Source organism: Ochotona curzoniae, unplaced genomic scaffold (assembly GCF_017591425.1).
Source record: "Ochotona curzoniae isolate NIBS_2020 unplaced genomic scaffold, NIBS_Ocur_1.0 scaffold_4683, whole genome shotgun sequence".
NCBI lineage: Eukaryota > Metazoa > Chordata > Mammalia > Lagomorpha > Ochotonidae > Ochotona > Ochotona curzoniae.
In genome coordinates, this window is record NW_024467121.1 from 17,611,566 (window position 1) to 17,632,257 (window position 20,692).

A 20,692-nucleotide genomic window follows, 5' to 3' on the forward strand; every position below is an offset into this window, starting at 1 on the left:
AAGACCTACAGATTTCCAAACCAAAATGTGATATTTGGTATTGATTCCATCTGAAGATTTAATTTAGAGATTTGAAAACTAGCAAAGTTACAATGTCATTTGGACTTTCCCTTTTTTACATGGCTTTATAGCATGACAAAAGTACCCTATTTGTATCGTAGGAAAATGAGCAGGCAAGATGACATACGCAGAATTCTTAGTAAGCAGTGTTCTTTTCCGCTACCTTTGCAAATTTCTTTAAGCAGACCATCAGAGACAAATGTTTTGCACTGCTGTCTAGGAATGTACTGGCATCACTATAGAGCATGTGATTACCTTTTCTGTTTAGACAGAAAGATTCTAGAAAATGCATGGTTAGTGCCTTTAATGCTATAGTAGTCATCTGTGTGGGACCTTATACTTTCAACTTTTAAGTCTCCAATATTATGCTTGGTGATATACTGGAGGGAGAGTTTACTTCAGGACATTCACTTGGGCAAAGCAAGCTCCTAAAAAGAACTGTTCATCGTTCCCCATGTTTACTCTCCGTTTCCTTAGTTTCTCCTAGCCAAAGTATCAAAATCATAACAAGTAGGTAAAAATAGAGCAGACCACTTAAAAATTAACCCAAATAAAACTAAAGGGTTTAGGAAAAAAAATCAATCAGTACATTTAATTACAACAAATTAGAAAGTACTACTGAGGTGTTAGAATGAGAAGTAACATCTCGATTCATCCCTCAAGAACAAGACAAACTGAAATTAAATTTGCAGTGTCATTGAAAGTTTCTCCTTTAAGGCACCAATTCTCTTTTACTCTCTTATTTGGGAGGGATTCTGCTTATGGTGAAATTACACACTTCCTGTCCTTCTTAAGTAGATTTTATGAAGCATAATGTGCCCTTTAGATCAGACAAGATCATCATTATACCAATTAGTTCTTCTGCAGTGCTGCTGACCTTGGTGACTGCTAGAGAACACACGGCGACCCCTGTTATGAGAAGGCTCTTAACTGTGAAGTTGTTGCACATTCTACGGTCCGTCATCTGTCACTGTAGAGGCCCACCCTCTTGATTGCTACTTTTAGTCTCCTGTGGTTACAAAAAGCCAACATAAACTAAGTACTCTTGAAGTGAGGGGTTATAAGGGGTTATAAGTCATAAGCATCAAGGAGGGAACTTTGTAACATTACGTTTCTTTTTGGCTGCTCCAAAGTCATTTTTAAAATTCTGTTGCAGATGTTTCACCAGTGTAAGAGCATAGAGAAGTGAACAGAAGACATATGAACTGAAGAAATTATCAGTCTGCAGGAATAATGCTTTGCTCACAGATACATTGTTTCCTAATCTAAACTATCACTAATATGACATAATTAGTTCTCCTTTACCGTCAACTTCTGATTTTTCCAGATGAGTGAAATTAGTCATTTACAGTGCCTTTATATCAACCCTCATGCTCTGGCAGCATTCATTATGACATTCCACTTCAGTTGTATTCCTTGATTACACATCATTTATGACCAAGAAAAAGGAGACCAGAAGCAGGTGGAGACTAGTCTGAGATTAAATTTTTGCATTGATAGATGATGAAATGAATAATGAATGGGCAGATAATCAATATTTAACAGAAAGGTAGATAGAGTTCTGAATGCCAGGCAGGCACAAAGGTCAGCAAAGCCTTTCTCCTTTAGTCCCAAGTAGGAAGGCCCACCATGGATGGTTCTGCAATAAGTTAGGCACAACATGTTGATGGTCAGAATTAGGACAGTGGCTGAGCAGGAGCAAGTGGACCCTGCAGCCATTTATACAAAAATAGGCCTGACATTGTGGCTTGTTGGTAGTAGATGTATTGCCTCTTAAGACTGAAATATAGCACTAGAAGGGATAGCATGATTCTTTACAACAATGGTGATCAATTGTGTAACAAGTAATTTGATCTTTACAACTTTTGAGACTTTTTGCTGTATTAAATCTATTCTTTCAAAAAAAATCTGTATTGAGGCTATATTGAAACAATTCAAGGCACTCAGCTCACCTTGCACACTTTCTTATTAGTAGCCCTGCAGTTAACATTCACTACCTCACTTATTTTTCTCCATTTTAATGAAGTCCTTCAAATATGGTAGAGGGATAGCACATGTGGCCTAGTATGCTGATCCTCCATCTGCAGCACTGGTATCGCATATGGGAATGGGTTTGAGTCCCAACTGCTCCACTTCCAATCCATCTGCTTGCTAATGGCCTGAGAAAAATGTGGAAGATGGCTTAAGGCCCTGAACCCCTGTACCTATGTGAGAGATCTGAGCTTCAGACCAGTACAGCTCTCGCTGTTACCACAGTTGGGAACTGAGCAAGTGAATGGAAAGTCTCTGTCTCTTCCTCCCTCTTTGTTACTCACAGTCAAGTAAGATAAATAAGTCTTCTTTACAGATATAAGATTATTACTGATTTTTGCTTTCCTCTAGAAGGTCAGTTCTACACAAGCCATCTTTACTCTGTTACTACTTGTTATATCATCAAAAGCTTGAATGATGCCTGAATTGTTTAAGTCATAGCCTAAGTATTTATTGAATTGCTTTGGTCATCCCTGTCATCAAGACTCAGTTTCACCAGGTCTCTGGTTAGTTGTGTCTGTAAGTTTGGAGATGACAGACTGTAATCAGCCTGCATCAGGTAGATGTTCTGCGTGAGACATCATTCCTGTTCTCAGATTGTTGAGTGGGGGGAGGGGGCGAGGATGTGGTTGAATCAGGAAGAGCCATGGAGAAGTTAAACATGAGACCTAAGTAGAAGGGATTATTTTTAGATATGCTGAGTTTGAGGTGATACTAATTTGTTCTGTCAGATTAGAGTTCAGGTCAGGACCAGGGGAGTTACCTTCATGGTGCTGTAGTGAATGACAGGAATATTTGAGAATGTGTAACCTCTCTGTAGGCTTTGGCACAGATGCAAGAGACTGAACAAGAGGCTATCGGGATGTGGCCTTTCAAACATGGGGGTGTGAGGTGTTCCTTTTCCTCCTATGAAGTCAGAAGTGTGTGTCCCCCCAATCCCAGCCAAGGGCCTGGGCCAGCGCATCCTCTCTCAGCGGTTCACCAGGCCTTAAGGCTCCTATTGCATACTGGGTGGAACAAAAGAGGCACGCCTTGGGTTGCATTCTCCTAGCTTCATTCAAATCTCTCCTTAGAATCGCCATTTTCTTTCTGTATCCAGCTTTTTGTTATTTGTTTCAGTCACACTGCCAACTAAGTGAAGTGCTACAGCTTATCGTCCTTTTGGCTTTGGTTATTTTTTTCTTAAGATCCCTTTTAAACACTGATATAATGTAGTATGGTGTGGGGAACTGGCCAGTTCCCCTAGCTGCAGTAGTCACTGTTTCTGCCTTAACACTGGCCTTGACATGTTTCTCAACCTGTGCTGTAGGCTTTACATGTTAGGTTTCAGTTGTGTGTGTGTGTGTGTTTGTCTCTTCTGGTTGCATGTGAGCAGCTTAGGGACATAAGTTACATATTTTTCACCTCTCTTTCAAACCTAGCGCCATGTCTGACACAAAATAGATCATCAGTAACTAAAACAAGGAAACAGAAGGACTCTGTGTAAAAATAAACCTGAGATGTACTTTTAAAGTTCCCCAAGGAGAAAAGTCTACTTGAACCACCAGTGTTTCTATAGAGACCAGAGGGTGCTGGGAATCCATCCTGCCTACCTAAATATTTTCACCAGTGGCAAAAGTAGGAGTGACCTTGCCTCAGTAGGCTCAGCAGCTGCCAGCTGCTCTGCAAGGACCCGGGCTTCTGTCCTTGCTTGGCGCTCTTGAGGCACAGTCCTTGTTTTCCTCACTTGCTGCTAGACTGTGGATGGGTACCAAGGGGTCATTTTGTTATGGATTCACTGTTTGGTTTGAGAGGTGTGTACACATAGGAATTCCACATTTGTCTTCCTTTTAATAGTGGCTTTTATTTTAGATCCTGGATACCCAAATCTTGCTTATCATTCAAAAGAGCCATTTTCAGTTACTTGCACACAGCAAGTAGGCAAAATCAGCAGCAGTTAGGGTTGGCAAGAAAGCCAGGCTGGGATAGTGTCCTCTGTCCATTGCCGAAGCATTGCTCATCTGTAAAGTAGGGGGAAGTAATATTTGGCTTGGCCAGCTTTTGGGAAGAGGACTCATCAGAGTGAGCCCCTCAGGCACTTTCTAAATCTGGTCTGCGATTATTATTTCCTTCTTGTGATTTCTAAAAGTTGATCGAAAACACCTACCTCTCCCTGTGCAAATGCCTCTTGCTCTGCCCTGAAGTTCACAGAACTATTTCTGATAAATCACTGAAGAAAATTAGTTCCCTGGACGGGGGCTATCTATAGCCAATGCCTGGCTGCCTTCCCAGTGAGGGTGATTGTTTGCTCAGCCATCAGGTACCCCCTGGCTGCCTCTGCATTTGCTTCTTTGTGGGAGTTTTCCAGCTTTCTGCTTTTTACTAGCAGTCAAATTGAGATAAGGTAATAAGGTTTCCCTTTTACTTGACCAGTCCAGATGCCTGTGTTCTTTGACCTTTCCTGCAGGAACACTCCCCTAGGAGTCCTGGTTGCCTTTTTACGCTGGCAAGCAATCCTGCAACTCACAGATCTCCGACCAAATGCAAGCCCGCATTAATATGTGTAATGCAGCCAAGTGCCTGTTACACATGATCTTTCCCCATTGCCTGTAAATGAAAGTAACGTCCTGTCAGTTCCTACATTTTTGGCCCTCGTTTTGTGAAGGCACACAGGGCTTGGCGTATTGTTTGGGCGTGTACATTTTGGAAACCTCCTTCAGAAAAGCTCAAGCTAATTTATTTAAATTTTGAGCCTCTGGAAGACTTTACCTCTTCACATACTAAGGATATTACTTGCTCCATTTAATCTTCTGTGAGGATTCTCTAGCCAATATACGGCCGTCTGGCCTCACACATTTGGGATCTCATTCTGTAAATGGTGTAGCTGTGACTCAAAAGGTTTTGTTGTCTAAGATGAATGGTAACAGTACCTTCCAGAAAAACACCAGAGCATTGTTGCTTTCAGATCTCATTGGCGATGCAGACAATACCCAGAGAATTCTGTTTCCCAGACTTTCTCAGCAGTTCATAATCCAGCTATAGCTAAGACAAGTGGTAACTGTGTCATACCGATGGCAAACTGCGTCCTGTTGAAAGGCAGTTATAGAAGGTAAGCGGTACCTCAGAAGTGGCACGTTTACACAGGGAAATGCAATTCGCAGAGCCAGAGACGGGACTGCAACAGATTTTGCTTCCTCAAGTGCGGGGCTGTGCTGAGAGTAGAGCAGACTGGGGCCCTGGAGGGGTCAATGGGGCTGACTGAGTTTCTGATGTGGTCTCCAGAGTGTAGTAGGGACTGAGCTGAGACTTAGGCCCCAGGTGTCACGATGCCACGCTGTGGCCAAGAGCATTCTCTTCTTAATGAGCAACACCCAAATGGGTAATGTGGAGGATTGTTTTTTTAATGAATTTCATGCCCATCCTGTTGTCCGCCAGAGGCACCAGGCCCGTCGCCAGGTTCTTTCTGCTTTTCCCTTTTGCAGCTCAGTCTTGGACAGTTTCCTGTGATAACCAAACAAAGTGTATTCCTTTCTGTGCTGTTGTTTAACTACATGTGATATGAAGTACGAATGTACTTGGGAGCTTGGGAAATTAAATTGGACCCAGAAAGGGGCATCACACTTAGGTTGCAGGCGGCTAGTCATATTATCTAAATTACTTTTTTTCCTGAATCGGTTTCTGGGTTCCAACCGTAGCCACAGAATTACAAAATTTAAGAGCCAGATAGGAACGAATCTTTTCCTTTGTTTCCCAAGTGAGGAAACTGAGGCACAGAGTGGCTGTTGGATCTGCTTGAGATCCCACAGTTAGACTGATGCTGAGCCAAAGCAGCTAAATCCTGCTGCCCATCGTCCATCATTCTGCTTTGAGCGTCTCAGACACCAGTGCCTCTTCCAGGCCCAGGAGCCTATGTTTCTATGGATGACTTTCTAGGAAATTGTATGTTTTGGTAAATTTCTAATAAATAAATACATATATATTTAATATATATATGATGGAATTTCAAAGAGATCATGAAAAATTTTAGATATATTTGGCAAGTACATAAGCATTGTTTTTAGAAAGGTACTTTTCACTTTTTTGGAAATGTATTTATTTACTTGAAATGCAGAGTTAACAGAGAGAAAGGCAGAGAGAGATTTTACATCCCTTATTTCATTCCCCAAACTGCCAGAACAGCCAGAGCTGGGCATGTCCAGAGGCAGGAACTTATTTCCAGTCTCCCAGGTGAATGCAAGGGCCCAAGGACTTGGGCCGTCCTCCGCTGCATTCCCAAGCCATCGAGAGGGAGATAGGTCAGATGTGGAGCAGCCAAGACACAAACCAGTACCCATATGCCACAGCACTGGCCCCATAGTTTTCATTTTATTTGAGAGATAGGAAAAAAGATGAACAGAAAGAAATCTTCCATTCACTGGGTCACTCTCCAAATGTCGGCAACAGCCAAGACTCAACCAGGCTGATAGGAGCCTAGAATTCCATCCAGGTCTCCCCATAGCAATGCCAAGGACTTAAATACTGAGCCAGTGTCTGCCACCTCCCGTGATGTGATTAGTAAGAAACTGGATGAGACAAAGAGAATTCAAGATTCAAACTCAGCACTCTCATATAGAATGTGAGTGTCTTAATCAGTGTCTTAGATGGTGTGCCCAATGGCCACCCTAAAATAAACAATCTTTTTAAAAATTTTCTTTGATTTGTTTTCAAGTGTATTTATACGTAGATCTACTGAAATAAATTGAAGTTAAAAAAAGTTTAAGATCCAATGCTGCATTTGCATTTAGTCATATTTCAAGTCCTCAGGAGCCAAATGCAGTAAGTATGACCACACTGGATTGAGCAAAAGTAGAACATGTCAGTCATGGCCCAGAGTTAGACAGCATGCTGTAGGTCATTCCTAACAGCAACAACAACCAAAACAGAGAAAAAAAAAGTAAACACGATAAGACCATTGGGGAAAAAAAGTAAAAATATTTCAAGACAAGATTTAGAATATATTCTGAAAGTGGCATTTATGTTTTTTTTTCAACAGATAATTATAGATACTTGGCGGCATTTCTTTTTATTTATTTAAGAGGCAGATAAATGGGAACTGATAGAAAGAAGTACCAGTTTGCATCACTCCCCAGATGCCCACAATGGCCAGTGTTAAAGCCCACAGGCTAGAACTAAATCTACATTTCCCATATAAGTAGCAGGAACCCTATTACTGGATCCATTGCCACTACTTTCAGGGTCTGTATTAGCAAGAAGCCAGAGGCAGGAACAGGAGCTGGTGTCAAGCCGCATGGTGCGATGTAACCTTGTAAACACCTGCAGCAGCATTTCTCATTGCCACTCGTAACTTTGTTGTTCTTCCTTTTTTCATAGATAAAGAAAAATACAACACACAAAAGCAAATTGTCCAAGGAAGAACTTGAAAGAGACTAATGCTCACTTGTTTTGTTTCCATTCTCCAAAAGGAGGCTTAGAAATTACTTGACGAAAGTGACCTTATAAATGTTTGCTCTCTTGGAATTAAGAATAATGTACAAAGTCAATTTTTAAATAGTAATCTTTGATTGCTTAAAGGAATCTCAGGCGATACAAAATACTCCCTGTTGATCTAGTTCTTTTTACTTGAAAATAGAGTAGGGAAGTAGGTCAGTGCTTTGCTAAAAGCAAAAGTAAGCACTCTGAATTTTTTTTCCCCAAACATCATTACATTTTTGTCTTGGCTGTAAGACTGTTACCACCAGTGCCTGCTGGCTTCATTACTATCTGATTTGTGGTTCGGTTCCATATGGCATTTGTCCTGGAGGAGCCCTATAGTTGGCTTCTTCCCAAGGGCAAAAGCAGAGTTGGCACTCAGGATCTTGTTGTAGTTTGCAGGCAAGATGCCAACAGAGAAGCGTGTGCCTGTGTCCATGGCCTGCATGTGGACACTAAGGCCACAGGAAACACCAGCCTGGAGAAATCCATTCATGGAAGAATAAACAAGGACAAGCAGCCACTTAGGTCTTATTGTAATCACATTCTGCAGATACCTTAGGGTGTGACATTGGAAAAGTCAGTTTACCTCTGTGACGCTCAGGTTCTTGGTCTTCACAGTGGAGATGATGATTCCCACGGGAGCTGTTACGATATTGAATGTCAGGCATTCGGCAATGATTTCTGGCAAAGTATAGGTTCTCGATATCATTTGAATTTTAATCTAAATTGTTGTGCTCTGAAAGATATTACACTGGGTGCTTAGGATAGTTAGGGAGTGAAGAGAAGTGACACAGTCTAATTAGCTAAGCACAAGATTAGATTCTTTCAAAGGGAAGGTCTTAGTGAAGATCCTGCTAGGATTTATGGTATTTGTTCTGTGATTACTTCTCTCTGAACAACCTATGGTTGTATGTGGTCTCTGGCAAGTAACCCTGCATTGACCACATAGATGGATAACTGGAAGTGCCAGGAGCTGTAGTCAGAAATTGCCCACAAGTCCGCACTGCAATTAAGCATCAGCCAGGATAAAAACTCAGAGTCCAAACAAGGAAGAGCTTCCTGGATTTTAACTCATTTGACCAAGGTGGTGCCCTTCCATCAGGATTCAAAATGTGGGCTTCAACAAGAGTAGGGTGGTTGATGCAATAGAAACCCCTATTTGGTGTAGGAGCTTTGGATCAGGAAGTATGACAATGATGGTAGTGTTTTTTTACCTGGATGACATCCAGACAACAGGGAATTTACTGAAGGCTGAGGTTTTTATGCTCCTAGCACTTGCTACAGGTCTTTGAAGTGTTGTTTGCAAAATGGCGCAGGAAAGGCTGTTGATGTGGGTGTGAGGCTCTGTGTTTCCGTGCAACTGTGGAAACAGAGAGGTGAGGAATCTAGAGATGGAGACACTCTTATGTGATGATTGAGAAATTGTGGGTAACAAAGATACTGTAAAGGACTCTTCAGTTCTGCTCTTTGTACCACCTTTGCCATGTAGGGACAGTGTGTGTATATTATTTTTCTATTACTCCTACTTCTTATTAGCACTTTGATTTCGAGGACCCAATAGAACTTTCTCTGGCTTTGTCTTCCCATTGACGTGCGTGAGCTATCCCTTCACCCAAAGACAGAATACAAAGAGTTGACCACACAATAAATTAGAAATATTTCTTTTCCTTTGAAGCCCAATGAACCTTCATTCGAATATCAGCTCTATAAATACTGCAATTTATTAAATTTATCAAATAAATGAACTTATTTTCTTAAATTTCAGCATCTGGAAAATATTTTGTTGCAGTATTGTTTAAAGGATTGGAAATGTAGAGCAGCCAGCATAGCATCTGTTGTGTACATGTTCACTGAAACATACATGTTATTGTATTGATCACGGACTTCACACACATCACAAACACAAAGGGATTAACAGCAAAAATTGCTGATACAGAGTGTGTACCGTGTGTCACATCTGATAGTAAATACAAGACAGTGAGTTGGAGTCTGCTGTACCCATTTCACAGATGAATGATCTGAGACCCAGAGTGACGCAGTTAGGAGGTGGTGGTGTAACCCCTACACTGCCTCAGGTTAAGAAGTCTCTAGGTGTCTGAGAAGGATGGCCAATGTAGAGGAATTAGAAGTATGCAGTCACCCATGTAAAGGCCAGAGGTGTATGGCTTAAGTCTTCTCACAAGAGCTTTTCTCCCTTTGTCCACCTTGGTGAATTTATTTTCTGAGAAAGAGTAGAAGGCTTCTCCATTCTGAGAAACACTGAAGAATGTTTGCGGTAGAATTCTGGGAGTTTAGATGTCAGTATTGGTGTACTGCTACCTACCTCTTGCAGTTATATTAACTGTGCTCTGTAATAAAGATGCAGAAAAAGGCCCCATTTTTTGAACTTCCGCTTTCTGTTAGCTGAGATCTGTGGCAACACCTTCCTCTTTTCATTCTAGCTGATTGTCAACAACAGTAACCACGAGTCCTTCCTGTCCCAGAAATAAGTCTTGCTACACTCTCAGCTCTCACCATGCTACCAACGTACCTCATCTCCCCCTTGCAGCGGTCATGGCTTCACAGGGTTAAAGTGTTTATTGGATTCTCAGAATGGTTGGTAAAAAAGCATAGGTGTGTAAGAATAAGATAAAGGGCTCCACTCTGATGTAAACAGCCATTATGTTGCACCTAAATTGTTGAAGGAATATTTTGTACTCAATATTTTATTCAGCAGAACATTTTTTTTTTGTAACAATAAGGTTGATTAGGAAAAGCTCTGAAAGTGCTTCAAGTTAACAGTCTGATTGTTTATCTCAATGATAAAAAAATAAATAAATAAGTAAAATGGTAGAATAAGGGGATAACAAGGTGTAGAAATTGAAGCCAGGACCTAGGGAAGAATATTTGACATTGTGTTCTTGCGGGGATTAAACATAACTCAGGGTTTCTCCTTTTGGCCTTTTAGCCATTACGTGTCATTGGAGTTTTGCTGTTTGTTTGCAGGAACTCAGGGCTAGCTTAGATCCATAGCTGACAGAATGTGATCTGCTGTTCTTTTTTGATTGTTTTAAGCAAGTAAGGAGCTCTACTTAAGATCTTTGGGGACCTTACTGCCACCCTGGGCTTCCATGAAGTCACTCCTACCATTTGCCATTTAGTTGTCCCCTTTTCCACCTACTCTGTTTCTTTGGCTAGGGAGTGATCAGGAACAAAGTTGTGCATGTCCTGTGCCTGCCTTGCGCTTGTTCAGATGCAAAGGAACCATTCCAGGGGCCCGGCATTGCAAGCGAGTGCTTCTCAGAAGCCTTCAGCCTTGTCAGTGGACAGAGTGGCTAGGTTTTGGATGCATTTGGAGGAGAGAATATGAAGAGGGTGTGTGGAGTTGACTCTGTTTTTTCCAGCTCCCATGGGGGAATCCATGTGAATGTCCTCATTGTCAGATGACATCATGGTGTCTAGGAGCACAGGCTCTCAGCAAGCGTTATGGGTGTTTGGGGGAAAAGAACATGAAGAAAGACTGATTTGCAAAAGCCTTCAGTTTTGCTCTTTATCAACCCCAAATATTTACTGAAGCTAGGAGAAGAAAACGGCGGGCTTCTTTTTTTTTTTTTTCCTCTCCCAAACGTGTGATTGTTTAGAACTCAAGTGCAACATCTGGAAGTCAGATATACAGAGAGCAATTTATGAAGTGTGAAAGAATTGAAATATTCAGTGTCCTTTAGTGGGAACTCAACTTTCTGGGAGTGGATTCTAACCCTCCTAAATACCCCCACCCCCAGGCACAAAGCAGGCAATTCTGAGATTGCCTTTGCCTCTCTGAATTAAACCCTTTGTGCCTGGGTCCCACAAACAATGTGCTTTTTAAAGGGAGCCCCCCTCCCAGCTCTGGCCCTTTTCTCCAGCGTGGGCAGCCAATCAGCTGCGCAGAGCTGCATAGCTAGAGCGCTTTCCATTCTGAGCAGCAACAACGTACTAATTTGATGCACACATGGATGCCTCGCGCACTCCGCGAATTCATCACCAGCATCTTGCATTAGTCATCTGACGGACTGCCAAGTGTTTCATTTTCCTTCCATGTGACTTTATTATTACCACCTCTCTCCTGTCTTCCAAAAAAGGGCGGGGAAGGGGGAAGAGAGAAATCGAGAAGAAATCCAGCCCTAGCCTTTCTTTGCCAGAGATAGCTTAGCCAGCGTAGGGCTGATAACGTCGTCAGCGCCGCCAATGCCTTGATGGCAGCCTCGCAGAGCGAGACCTGCACTTAACTTGCAGCTGCCTCGCAAGCCCGGGTTCGGAGATGTCCACGCCCCGGGTGACAGCCGGCGGGGCGCTGCCCTGTGCTCCGGCTGTGATGCTCAACAGCAGGATGCAGTGAAAGCCTCTCCGCCCGCCTGCGGCCGCTGAGCAACAACCTTCAATGGTGCCTCTGCTTTGTTTTAGTTCATCAAATTTCTGCGAATCATTAGGCACTTTCCCCCACCCCGTGTTCCTCTTCTTCCTCCTTCCGCCTCCCCCCCACCCCCACTATTTTTTTTCTTCCTGTCCCTCACCCTGCTGCCCTAACTCTGGCTCCCGGTTCCGTTTTTGACAGTAACGGCACAGCCAACAAGATGAACGGAGCTTTGGATCACTCAGACCAGCCAGACCCAGATGCCATTAAGATGTTTGTCGGACAGATCCCCAGGTCATGGTCAGAAAAGGAGCTGAAAGAACTTTTTGAGCCTTACGGAGCCGTCTACCAGATCAACGTCCTCCGGGACCGGAGTCAGAACCCTCCCCAGAGTAAAGGTACAGACCGCATGGGGCGTGGGGGGCTGGGGGACACTCAGGTGTCCAGGTGGGCGTCCTGGGGGCTCCGCAGCGCAGAGCGGGCTGCGGGAAGGAGGGAGGGCGGGCTTGCCAGCGGGGAGCGGCTGGGGCTGGCAGCTCCTCTGGGCTCCTCCCCGAGGCGGCCTCGGTGCTGCCCGCTGGGACAGGTGGAGCCGGAGCGAGCGAGGGCCAGCGCGCAGCCTGCGCCTCTGTGCTGGCGCGTGATTGCTCCCGGGAGGTCACTTTCTAGGCGGCTGCTGGGCGGGGTGGCTGCCCCTGAGGAACAGTGTTTCTCAGCCGTGTGTGTGTGTCTGGAGCTAACTCTTTCTATTGCTACCCTCCCATGATTGCCAGTGTAATGACAATTGTATTTCACTTTTCTGTAGCCTGTGGGGACCTGGCAATGCCTTATGAAACTGTTTAGCATGATGCTGGTGTGAGGAAGAAAGGGCTCACTTTCCGAGAGCCCTGTGTCTCTCCTGGGGAGGTGGGGAGCCTGGATAGGGGTCGTTAAGAAAAGTGTGCCTTTTGGAGCCAGAGAATGGCGCCCTAGTGGCCTGAAGTAGTTAACACACCTTCAGAAAGCTTGAGGTTTACGCCCTTATCAGTGGTAAGATTCAAGTGTGCAGTCTGGTGGCTGTTAGTGCCTCCATTTTAAGATGATAATGATGGGAGCGGAGGTAGCAGTTATTAAAATAGAGGCCAAAAACCCATCGTACCTGGTTGGCGCTTTTGCCTATTGGAGTTCTACTTTACAGGCTCTGATTTAAAAACCTCTCTTCTGGCTGCTACCACTTGGCCTCTGTCATTTTAAACGTCTCACTTCAGTAATTTCGCTCTTTCTATGTTTTTGGTCTCCATCTCTCTGCTCAAGACTTGTCCGTCACCGTGTGGCCCTCACGGTTCCTCGTTCCGTGTGCCCTGAAGTTACCCCCCTGGCCTGTTTTGCATTATTTCTATGTTACTTCTGCTGACAACTCTGAAGAGCTCATTGTGGTTTGGCTTATACCTACACTTTCCTTGGGCACATGAACATTGGCTGATACTTCTTACTGAGCCTTTTCTGGTTGGCAAGGTGTAACGGTGGAACTAGACGATGCTGGAAGACAGGTGTCACTCAGACGTGTTTGGTCATCTCTTGGTACCTTAGTCACCGAGCTCTGACAGGACTTTGCAGAGGAATGTAAGTCTCTCGCTAGTTATCATTTCATAAAGGTGAATAAACGTGCCTTTAAATTACATTCCTAAGACTCCAGCCTTCTAATCTCAAAACCAAAACACCAACTTGTTTTTGAGAAAACATAGAATTCTGTTGCCACAAACTTGACTGTTCCATAATTTAAAAGGGTTTTTTTTTTTTTAAATCTAAAAACCAATAGAATTTACTTTATAATTATTTGCCTACTTGTTTCTCAAATAAGGAAGCCTGGAGTTGGTTTTAAGACTCACCCTCTCACAGTGTTGAAGTAAGGAAAGATGGAATGATGTGTAGGAATAGAACTGAAGAGTCACCAGGTCCAGGCCTGCAGCACGTGGAGTGGCACCCAGCAGGAACTAGGACAGAGGGAGTAAACTGTGCTTTTGAGAAATAACCACACTTTGTCCTTGACTAGGAAAAGTTGACTCTGAATTTTGGTTTGTCAGCATTTTTTTCCAAATGACCTCTGAAAAAATGACCACAGCTCATTTATTGTGATGATGCCTGGTTACTTTCATTTTATTTGAATATACATGTTTGACCTTGACCAAAAAAATGCCCTTTTCTCAGTCAAATAATTACATTTTGTATGTGGTCTAGTTTTTTCCCCCATTTTCACTGTTTTCCCCCATACCTTTCTTTGAACATCTTCATCAGATTATTCATATATTAGAGACTACGCTTTTTTTTTCAAAACTTCCATTCATTAGGTTCTATAGCTAATTTTGTGAATATACTTTGTGGAAGCCCCTAGTAAATGAGGAAAATAGCTGGTTTGATCACATGGGCCAGTGTTACAAACTTTGTATATGTTCTTATTTTGCTCTTGCTAAAAATCATGAACATACAAGGTAGTCATCACATTTTAGAAGTGAGGAAACCGAGACCCCCTAAAAAGTTTTAAAATGTAGCCCAGTTTACCCAGATAATGGGTGACAAAGTGGAGCTTTGAACACAGTTCATGTATCATCATGTGCAACACCATTTTAGCGCTCAGTGAGGTGAGACCACAAACACACTCTGACCTGTTCCATTTCGGCGCTTGGGTCAGAGCCCTTCTCCTTTACATAAGTGTCCCCCAGGTGAAAGGAAGAAAATATGCCCTTGAAGACCAAGGTTGATTTCATTTCTGTCTTTGTGTTTAGTTTCTATACTCATGGGTTTAGACTGTACATCAGTCCTACTCATGGTATCATGGGATAGGAGTTACAGATGAAATCATTCAAATCTTACCTTTGGAAATACAGGTCAATTCCCATTACTGTGAACTCCAAGTCTCACATCAAATATTGCTTGAAGTATGTGGGCTGTCAGCCAAAGCTTGAAAGGATTTTTGTTATACAGACATCTCTGTTGTAAAGGTATTTGTTGTGATGGGATTTGAGCTGTATAATGACATTCTTCTCGGAGGATTACAGCCGTTAGCTGCTTACATACAGAGAGAAGCCACCACATTCTTTATGTTGATTTATATGTATGCCATGAATTATTTGCCTGCTCATATGTAAAATAGCACCCCAAATTTGTGTGGATTCTGACTGTCAGCACAGTACAATTATGTTTTCACAGGACTCATGTCATAAACTAGCATTACTGGAGGCTCTTTCTAAATGGGGTTTACAGTACCTAAGTAGAGCCTTTAGAGTGGCCTTAAGTCATTGCTTTTCCAGCATTGATGTTTCTAAGTCAATCCATTACCTAATCCAGGTGGGTTTGAGTGTTCTGTTTTACATTTTGTTGAGTCTTGAGACACAAAAACTTGTCCTATTTTAAAACCACTTTTTAAGAAGTAGAGTCTGATCTACCTGTTTCTTCTCCCTATAGTTTTATGTATTCACCAAGCAGGCCTAGGGATAACTCTAAATGAGCTATCCCTTCTAACTTGACTTGGGAAGGACATGTTTTATTCATTGGTTATTCACTGAGTCTGTGGTTAGTGAGGAACATCACATGGTAATTAGGAACGTGGTTTCTGAAATCAGACATTTCTAAATTCAATTTCTAATTCTAAACTTTGATATTGGTTTTGGGGTATATTACTCAATGTCATCTGAAAGTGGTGACAGTCTTTATAAGGTTTCTGAGCTAATCTAGTACTGCTTTGCACAGAACTACAAAATTATAGGAACTTGTTATCGTGTCAACTGTTGTCACAGTATTCACTGTCTTCAAGAGGTTAAAATCGAATGAAGCCAATAATGTAAGTTCACAAGCAACTATAATGTAGAAGAGCATAAGTTAAGAGTAAGAAAAAAATGAGCATGGAATTCAGAGAAGTATTAAGTAACTTGCAGCTTTCAGAATATAGGTAAAGCTGTCATTTTTACTCAAATTTTGAAAGTGCTAACAGGATTTCTCTAAAGAGATGCTGATTTCTCTAAAGAGATGGACTGACTTGGTGTAGCCATTCAGCTAAAAGAGTACAATGTGAGTGCTGGGACTGAATTCTTCCAGAGTTCAGAGAAAATGTGAAAGATGCGAAATGAAAGGGAAGAAGGGAAGTCCAGTGAAGCCTGGAACCATAGACTAAGCCCAGCTCACACAGGACTATAACTCTGAGGCTAAAATATTTGGAATGTCTTTGTTAAACATCAAGGATCTAGGAAAGATATTTAAGCAGAAATAACTAGTGCAGTATCTTGAATTGTGTTATAAGGATGTTGTCTTCCTTGGAAATGGAGGGGACGAGAGTGGGGGTAAGGCTTGATAATAACCCCCCTGAGCGACTTTGTCTTAGCAGAGAAACAGGAAAGAGATCATAAATGGTGGGGATGGAGAAGTACTAGTATGTTAAGTTTTGATTGTGCTAAGTGTGTGGTGCTGCAGAGAAGTCAGGAAGCATACAAGCTGAAAGGGACCGGGGGGAAACGCTGGATTCAGTGATGGGAAGACCTGGCAGCATCTCATAACAAGGGTGGAAGGAAACTGCCTAGAGTGTTCACATGGGATAATGAATGTAGACTCCCCTTTCTAGTGCTCTGGTCATTAGAAAAATAAAAGATGGCTTACCACATGTAGTTCTTTCCCTTTCTTCCATTTTTTAAGGATTTGTAATGTTTACTTTTTATTTACTTGAAAGGCAAAATGAGGGAGAGACAGCAATATCTTCAATCCACTGGCTCATTCCCCAAATACCTTCAACAGGATCAGGCCAAAGACAGGAAGCAGGAGCTCTTTATCTGGATCTCACACATGGGAGGGTAGGGACCGAAGTACTTGAGCCATCATCTGCTGCTTCCCAAGGAATGCGAAGCACGACTCGGTTCTAGGATCTCTGATATGGGATGTGCTGGGTAACACATTAGCGTGTTCTATCACGATGCTGCTGTCCTTCCTCCTCTCCCCTAACACCCCAACCCCCACCCGCCAGCCAAACAAATGATTAAAAAAGGAGAGAGGGAGAAGAGCAAAATAAAAATCAGAAAGTATAAGGTAGAACTGAATCAGGATATTGGGGGAAAAAAGAACAAAAGAAAATGCTAAAGAGTACATGGGAATACTGTTAAGATGATTCACTTGAAATAGCAGAGTAGTTAGGATACAACATAAAATTTCAGTGTGATAGATGGAATCAGGAGATATTTAATAAAGATGCCTTCAGTTTTCTCAGTAGATAGTACATTTCTAGGAAGGCTGATCAAAGACCTTCATAGACTGGAAAGGTTTTAAAATGACGACTCTGGAAAATCCAGTAAGGGAAAGAATAGCAGAACTATTGGAGAACTTGAAAGACCCAATTAAAATTAGGTTGTTTCACTTGAGGGTAGGCCCTGGTGACTGGTTCCAGGTTGTCCGATTGTGAGTGAGTAGAGAAATGGAGTAAAAGAAAAACTAGACTTGAAGGTGCTCAGTGCAGAGAAGGCAGTTCAAGAAGGGTAGCAGATGTTTTGAAATGCTGTCCTTGAGGTTTAAAGTAAAGTTCAAAGTGGGGGTAACTAGTCTGGGGGAAGATTTGTTCCCCCAGAAGATTGAGGTACAGTGGAAGTAGCAACAGGTATGGGGATAGTGTTCAAATGAAACCAAATTTGAAACCTGTAAGTGGTAGATACAATATGCCCCATAGGTAATCACTCCCTTAATATTTTGGTTAATAAAAATTATAATCAACAGCCATAACTCGCAGAAGACCCATACTCTTTAAGGAATGCTGTTTCATATTGGTTTTAATTGGCTAAACATTGTTGCTTTGATTTTACTAAGTGATGAAGTTAAAAATCATTTAACCTTTGAGATTAGAAAAGAGGAATGGAACCTCGACCCCAAGTTGAAGCTTTGTTGGTTATATTTTACTATCTCTCTTTTGGCATCTTTTCAGCCAGAAGACAGACAAGGGAAGTGGCTTCTTGGCTGTCACTGTGCAGCACAGCCCAAAGAACAAAACTTCCTCTTTTCTTGAAAGATATTGGGAGTTCATGGCGTAACTGCTGGACAGCTGCAGCCCTGTGTGCTTGAAGCCCAGAGTTTTCAGGGTGGAACCAAAATTAATCATGCTTCCTTTGGGAAAAAAATATTATCTTTAAGTTTCAAAATAAGACAGCTGTTGGAGGTACTTTTGATACTTCTGCTCTTTCATGTTTTTTGCTCAGGCTCCAGTTATGATGACCCCAAGGACTAGTTCCTCTCACATTAGACTATCATAGCAAGTTGTTTCTTTCCATTTTACAGGTCTTACATCAGTCTTCAAGAATTTACTAATAAAATCCAGCTCGTTGAATTTTTTCCTGATAGCTCTATAGCTTAGAGTAGTGACAATTTTTTAAGACTTAAGTCTAGGATGTTGGGCAATGAACCAAAAAGAATAGGCAAGAAGATAAGTAAACGGCATCAGAACCTAAATTTTATGTTTCATAATTTGTCAGAGGACCAGTGCTCAACAGAGGATTCCGCTGCCCTTGGTAGAACAAGGGTAGGGTGATATTTATTATTACACGACAGTTTAACAAATGAGCCTTAATTCCTTTATCCATAAAAGAGAAATATTCTTCATCACAGAGCTGTTTCACGTATTTGTTAAGACAACAAACACAAATGCTTCTAGTATCAGGAGAGTTGATAATCTTAGAAACTTTATACTTCTCTTTTGAATTGTTGAAGATTTATAAAGAACATGCTTGGCCTTGCCTTTCTATACAAGGAATGGTGTTGGAGCAGTGGTGTGACAGTACAGAAGTACCTTTGCATGCTTCATGCCTTTTCTTTTCTTTTTGAAAAAAAAATATTGTCACAAATTTTGCGTAAGCAATCAAAGTGAATTTGGGAGCCATTCATTGAAACAATATCATCTCAGAATTAGTAATCGAGGTAGCGTTCAAAATGAAGGAAGGTGGATCCATGCCTCCCTATAAATCTTAGGAGTTAGCAGAGGATAGAATTTCTTTCCTTGAGAATTAGGTGTGCTGCCCTAGATTGTGGGAGTGCTTTTTTGTTATTATTATTTATAAGATTGGTTAACTTATTTGTAAAGACAGAGGGAGGGAGAGAGGGAAATCTGTGTTCCATCTGCTGATCCCTCCTCACGTGGCTGGCAATAGCCAGGCCGGGGCCAGGCTGAATACAGGAGCCAGAAACTTCATCTGAATTTTCCACGTGAGTGATTCCTTCCCCCTAGATATACTAACAGGCAACTTGATTGGAAACAGAGCACCCAGGATTTGAACCACCAGCAGTCCCACAAGAATGCCACATCTACAACCCCGGTTTTGATAGTGTTCCCTCAATGGGTTACGACAAACATACTTTCTTCTTGAACTAACACAAATCTGTTACTTACGATGACATCATTGTTGGCTAACTGAGGATCTATGGGACAAACCTAGTTTTTTAGATCTCTGCATGCAGACATCCTTATGACTTCCTTGTGAAAGGTAGATATACTAGTGTCCCACGTGGTTATATTTCAATATACTGAAAATACTCATTTTTTGAAATGGAGTTCTTAGTTATTGTGACTCATACAGATACCATCAATTGAAATAAACTTGGAGAAATATACATGCTTCCTTTGAGTTGCAGTAAGAAGGATTTCATTCACAAATGGCTATTTGACTGGGCCATCGCACCTGACCCAGCCCTGGCTGTTGCTTGTATTTGGAAGAGAGACTCAGTAGATGGGGCTCTTTCTACCTCTTCAATTAAATTGAAAATAAAAAGAAGGAATTCCTTTAAGGGCCTCATGCTTCGGAAATGAATGACTGGACTTTATATAGTGAATTTCTGTTCATTTCTTTCAAACAGTGTCTTCTCCCTGGCAGATAACCACTATCATGGGTACATTTTGATCCTTACATCTCTGGAAAGAAAAAAAAAAGTAAAAGGGAGACACAGAAGACACAAAGCCAACATCAAAGTCAGCATCAAAGAAAACAAGAAATAACTCAAGGCTACTTTTGACCATTTTGTCCTCTTCTGCCTAGGACATTGTGACTTCAGCTAGTACTCAATTGTCTTGTCCCAGTAGAGTAGCAGAAGAATTAAGAAAACAGCCTCTAGACAAAAGTAGAACCCAAGGTGTTCGCTAAAAAATGCACAGGAAGAGAAAAAAAAGAAAAAAATGAAAACGAAACAAAAACACTAGAACTTCCTGGTTTAATTCTTACGTCTCTTTGAATCCCTCCAGCACATATTACAGGTTGATTTTAAAAAGTGAAATCTAGGTCAACTCACTATTTGTGTTTGCCATGGGACACATCTATAGTTTGCCTGCCTGGAGACCTCATTTGCCTTTTTAATTGCACCCAATGAGATTTCTCCACATTGGAGGTTCTCTCCCAATGGTTGCATAATTATACATTCTGGTTTACCATACTCTGAGGCAATTATGAAACTGATCCTTCAGAAATGAGAAGTCCAGCTTCTAAGCTAGACAGAGAGCTGTGGGTTACTCTGACCTGAGAGGCGCCTTAGCACAACTTACCCCCCCCCCTTGCTGCCTTTGTTCTAAAACCCCAGATTATCAGGTAGTACGTTGAAAGTATTCACTTTCTTCCTCCTTTGAACATTACTTCTAAAGAAAGTTTAAAATTGACCTTTGTTATGTTGTAAAGGTGTTCAGACTGCTAGTATAGGAGCCTGTATTTGGCGTAGCAATGAAGCTACTATTTGGGATGCTTGCATTCCACATTGGAGTGTGTAGGTTTGGATATCATCTCTGTTTCTGATTCC

At 41.9% G+C, this 20,692-nt stretch overlaps 1 protein-coding gene across 19 annotated transcripts in view; it reads left to right on the forward strand.

Moving 5' to 3' along the window:
• The window catches only part of CELF2 (CUGBP Elav-like family member 2), a 353,199-nt gene that overhangs the window by 154,704 nt on the left and 177,803 nt on the right, over positions 1-20,692 (forward strand). For 17 of the 19 annotated variants that reach the window (XM_040968109.1, XM_040968110.1, XM_040968111.1 and 14 more), the window contains one exon: positions 12,116-12,312. In XM_040968109.1, coding sequence (XP_040824043.1) covers positions 12,116-12,312 — 197 coding nt within the window. Of the gene's footprint in view, positions 1-11,497; positions 11,947-12,115; positions 12,313-20,692 lie in introns of those variants that run through there. The other 2 variants (XM_040968119.1, XM_040968120.1) reach the window with 2 other exon arrangements.